Source organism: Micropterus dolomieu, linkage group LG19, assembly GCF_021292245.1.
Source record: "Micropterus dolomieu isolate WLL.071019.BEF.003 ecotype Adirondacks linkage group LG19, ASM2129224v1, whole genome shotgun sequence".
NCBI classification, from domain to species: Eukaryota; Metazoa; Chordata; class Actinopteri; order Centrarchiformes; family Centrarchidae; genus Micropterus; species Micropterus dolomieu.
This window is the reverse complement of record NC_060168.1, coordinates 6214288-6217860: the sequence shown is the minus strand read 5'-3', so window position 1 is coordinate 6217860 and position 3573 is coordinate 6214288. Positions and strand designations below refer to the sequence as shown.

Sequence of the window (3573 nt, the reverse complement as noted above, 5' to 3'; positions counted from 1 at the left end):
CATACCAGGAGCTGAAACCAGAGTCCCCTCAGCCAGCTGGTCCTGAGGCTCTCTGCAGTAACAAGTCCCCAACAGCCTCAGGACAGCAACACCAACTCAAGCAGACCAAACCAAATTATCAGCAAGCAGAAAGAAAAATATATTGAATACTGGAAAGTAAATTAAATGCTATCTGACCCTAAAAAGAGAATTCACACTGACAAATTACCCGAGCACAATAAAATGTCCCAAACTAAGAAAAATGATGATGACATCCAGACTGAGTGAACACAGCCTGGCCATAGAAAAGGGTCGTCACAGACAGAGCTGGCTACCACAAGAGGAGAGACTCTGCTCCCAGTGTGACAGGGGACAGGTAGAGACTCACGCATACTGTTTTTTTAAATGTTTTATTATTTATGTATTTTATGTATTTTATTTAAACACACACACACCTTTACTGTATTAATTTTTTTATTTAAACACAATGTGCAAGCGGAGGTCGTGCAGATGTGTAGCTAAAATAAGTCCCATCAGGGACACTGTATCCAAGTGTTTACAGTGGGAATGAGTGTATTTGTGTGTGCGTCATGGTCACTGTCAGCTTTCTGTCCTGCAGTAACCCAGTGGTTCAGGTGAAGGCTGTAGAGAGTGGCGCTCTGCAGATGCTCCTTACCACACTGGCCACTGCACAGCCTTTCCAAGTCAAAAAGAAGGTCTTTACACATTACAGTTCTCAATGGAAGGTGTTTGCAAACACATACAGTCCAGCTGGAATGTCTGTGTGCTGTTGTCCTCCTGTCAGGTTCTGTTTGCAGTGGCCTCCCTCTTACGTCACTTCCCCTACGCACAGCGTCACTTCCTTTCACATGGAGGGCTGCAGGTCCTATCTGAGCTGTTCAGGGCAGATGGAGGGGGAGTTCTGCGCACACGCATTGTCACCATGTTATATGACATGATCAGTGAGAAGGTACAACAGACATACTGTATTAAAGTTAATCTAGGAGGTAAAATGTCAGCCAGGTTATTTTTCTACATCTGCTAATGAAGAATAATTTTCCTTGGCTTGGACTGTTAAGGCTTTTGCTGGTCCTTGCTGAGGATGCAGAATATGACTTCCTAGATGATGTTGATGCTTGTCTCTCTGTTCCACCAGGAGTTGATCTCTCAGGCAGGTCTGGACCTGGTGCTGGATGCCTCCCATGAGGAGCGGGTGCGTCAGTACTCTATGGTGTCCTTGCAGGAAGAGCTGCTGGAGAAGGGCTGGTGCAGTCTGGTTCCACAGCTGCTGGAGTCCACTGAGCATGACTACAGAGAAAAAGTAGGCTCGCTTAGATATGTTGAAAACACATTCTAAGCAGCTTTAACACCAAATGACCAGTGAAACCCAGAGTGACTCAACAATTAAACGTAGCGTATGAAATGAACTCTGTCCTTTTCCTTCAGGCTCTGCGGGCTTTGTTGGCGATGGCTCCTGTATGTTTGGAACAGTACCGCTCAGACAGCTCTCTGCTGGGCTCCCTGCTCTCTCTGAGAGACCAGTACCAGGACATGGCCCAGTCAGAAATGATTATAGGAGATGAGAACAGCTACTTTGCAGAGATTGTAGAACTTATAGATGCTCTAGAAGTCAAAATGAAGTGACGAGAGGATTGTACAGTGTCACAGGAGGACACACATGTTGGGCTGACCCTATGGATGGTGGATCCATAGGTTGGTCAGTATTAACTTGACCTAAGACTTCATTGATGGCCTTAGAATGTGTGTATAATGTGTTTATATTTTTACTTTCTGTTGATAATTACACAATAAATGAATGATTTAAAATGAAGGTGCTGTGTTATGTATTTTGGAGCAAACAGGTTTGGGGATCTCTTGCAGGGTTACCTTTTAAATGAAACCAGAAATTATTAGGTTGAAGCTATAACCCAGAGGTTCCAATGATAAACATATGTATTTATGTGCTGTGTCAGAAGCAAGGCTTGCTATGGATTGTGGACATTCATCTGTTGCTATTATGAGCCAGATTCAGTGACCCTAATTTACATAACCTCAGACATTATTCCTACTTGAACTTCTTGTTTCCTGATGATGTGACTGCATTTTAAGATGGTACAGTATTGTTTAGCTTCAGAACCCATTTGTCATTAGCTTGTCAATGTTGCATTTATGAGATCTGACAAGTCACTCTTGCCATTAGCCACATCATAAAGAGTTGATCATTAGGAACAACGCTTTAGATACACCTCTCAGCAGAACCGCAAACTACAACCTATAAAACGAGCATAAACTGGAATCAGCACCTCAGACACGGTTAAAACACGGACTGTATTAGTGTAAAGTTAACAGTACATAGAATTACTCCCTGTTGGTTTCTCCACGCATAGCACCGACCATAGACCATAGAGTATATTACTGGGTGAAGCCACTCCACTGATTTGAATGGAGAGCAGTGAAGCCAGTTTTGGACCAATATAATACTACTACAGGGCTACTTCCTGTTGGCACCAGCGTCTACTGCGCATGATCGCGCAGCATAACTGTGGTTTAATGACGTAGAACAACGACAGAAACACTGTAATTCTGGTAGCTGCGTAGCTGCACCAACAAAAATGTCTCAGTGTGTTAATTCAGTTCAATTCAAATTAGCTTTATTGGCATAAATGTGTAATAACAAAATTGCCAAAGCATCATACAAACTACATAAGAACAATCAACCCCATACATTTCATTAAACAAGTAATTGTAGCGTAAAGTAATCAAAGTGTATGTGTGTTTCTGTTAAAAAATGAAAATTAAAAAATATGAAAAATAAAAATAAAATAAATAAATAAAACAGTAAGCGTGTGTGTGTGTGTGTGTGTTAAAAAAATAAAATAAATAAAACAGTAAGCGTGTGTGTGTGTGTGTGTGTGTGTGTATTAATAGACAAAAAATAAAAAAAAATTGATTAAAAAATAATAATAAATAAAAAAAAAAGAAATCATTATCAAATGTAAAAACAAATAGGAAGGCCCTCCGTAATGCCAGAGCAGCGTACTACTCTTCATTAATAGAGGAAAATAGGAACAACCCCAGGTTTCTTTTCAGCACTGTAGCCAGGCTGACAGAGAGTCACAGCTCTATTGAGCCAAGTATTCCCATAGCTCTCAGTAGTTACGACTTCATGAGCTTCTTTAATGATAAAATTCTAGCTATTAGAGACAAAATTCACCAAGACCTGCCCTCAATTGGCACCGACTTATCTCTTAACTCAGGAACCTTAGAAACAGCTGTAGAACCAGATACATGTTTAGACTGTTTTGCTTCCCTCAATCTTTATTCAATTCAATTCAATTCAATTTTATTTATATAGCGCCAAATCACAACAACAGTTATCTCACAGCGCTTTTCATAAAAGAGCAGGTCTAGACCGTACTCTGTGATGATATTTACAGAAGCCCAACAGTTCCCACCAAGAGCAAGCACTAGGCGACAGAGGCAAGGAAAAACTTCCTTTTAAGAGGCAGAAACCTCGAGCAGAACCATGGCTCAGGGTGGGCGGCCATCTGCCTCGACCGGTTGGGGTGAGAGAGAGAGAGAGAGAGAAAGAGA

At 41.4% G+C, this 3573-nt stretch overlaps 1 protein-coding gene across 1 annotated transcript in view; it reads left to right on the top strand.

The window, feature by feature from the left end:
- The window catches only part of sil1 (SIL1 nucleotide exchange factor), an 8082-nt gene extending 6272 nt beyond the window's left edge, over positions 1–1810 (top strand). The window contains exons 9-12 of the mRNA XM_046031659.1: positions 599–695; positions 785–949; positions 1136–1300; positions 1426–1810. Coding sequence (XP_045887615.1) covers positions 599–695; positions 785–949; positions 1136–1300; positions 1426–1623 — 625 coding nt within the window. The 3' untranslated portion in view covers positions 1624–1810. The remainder of the gene's footprint in view (positions 1–598; positions 696–784; positions 950–1135; positions 1301–1425) is intronic.
- Positions 1811–3573: the final 1763 nt, after the last annotated feature.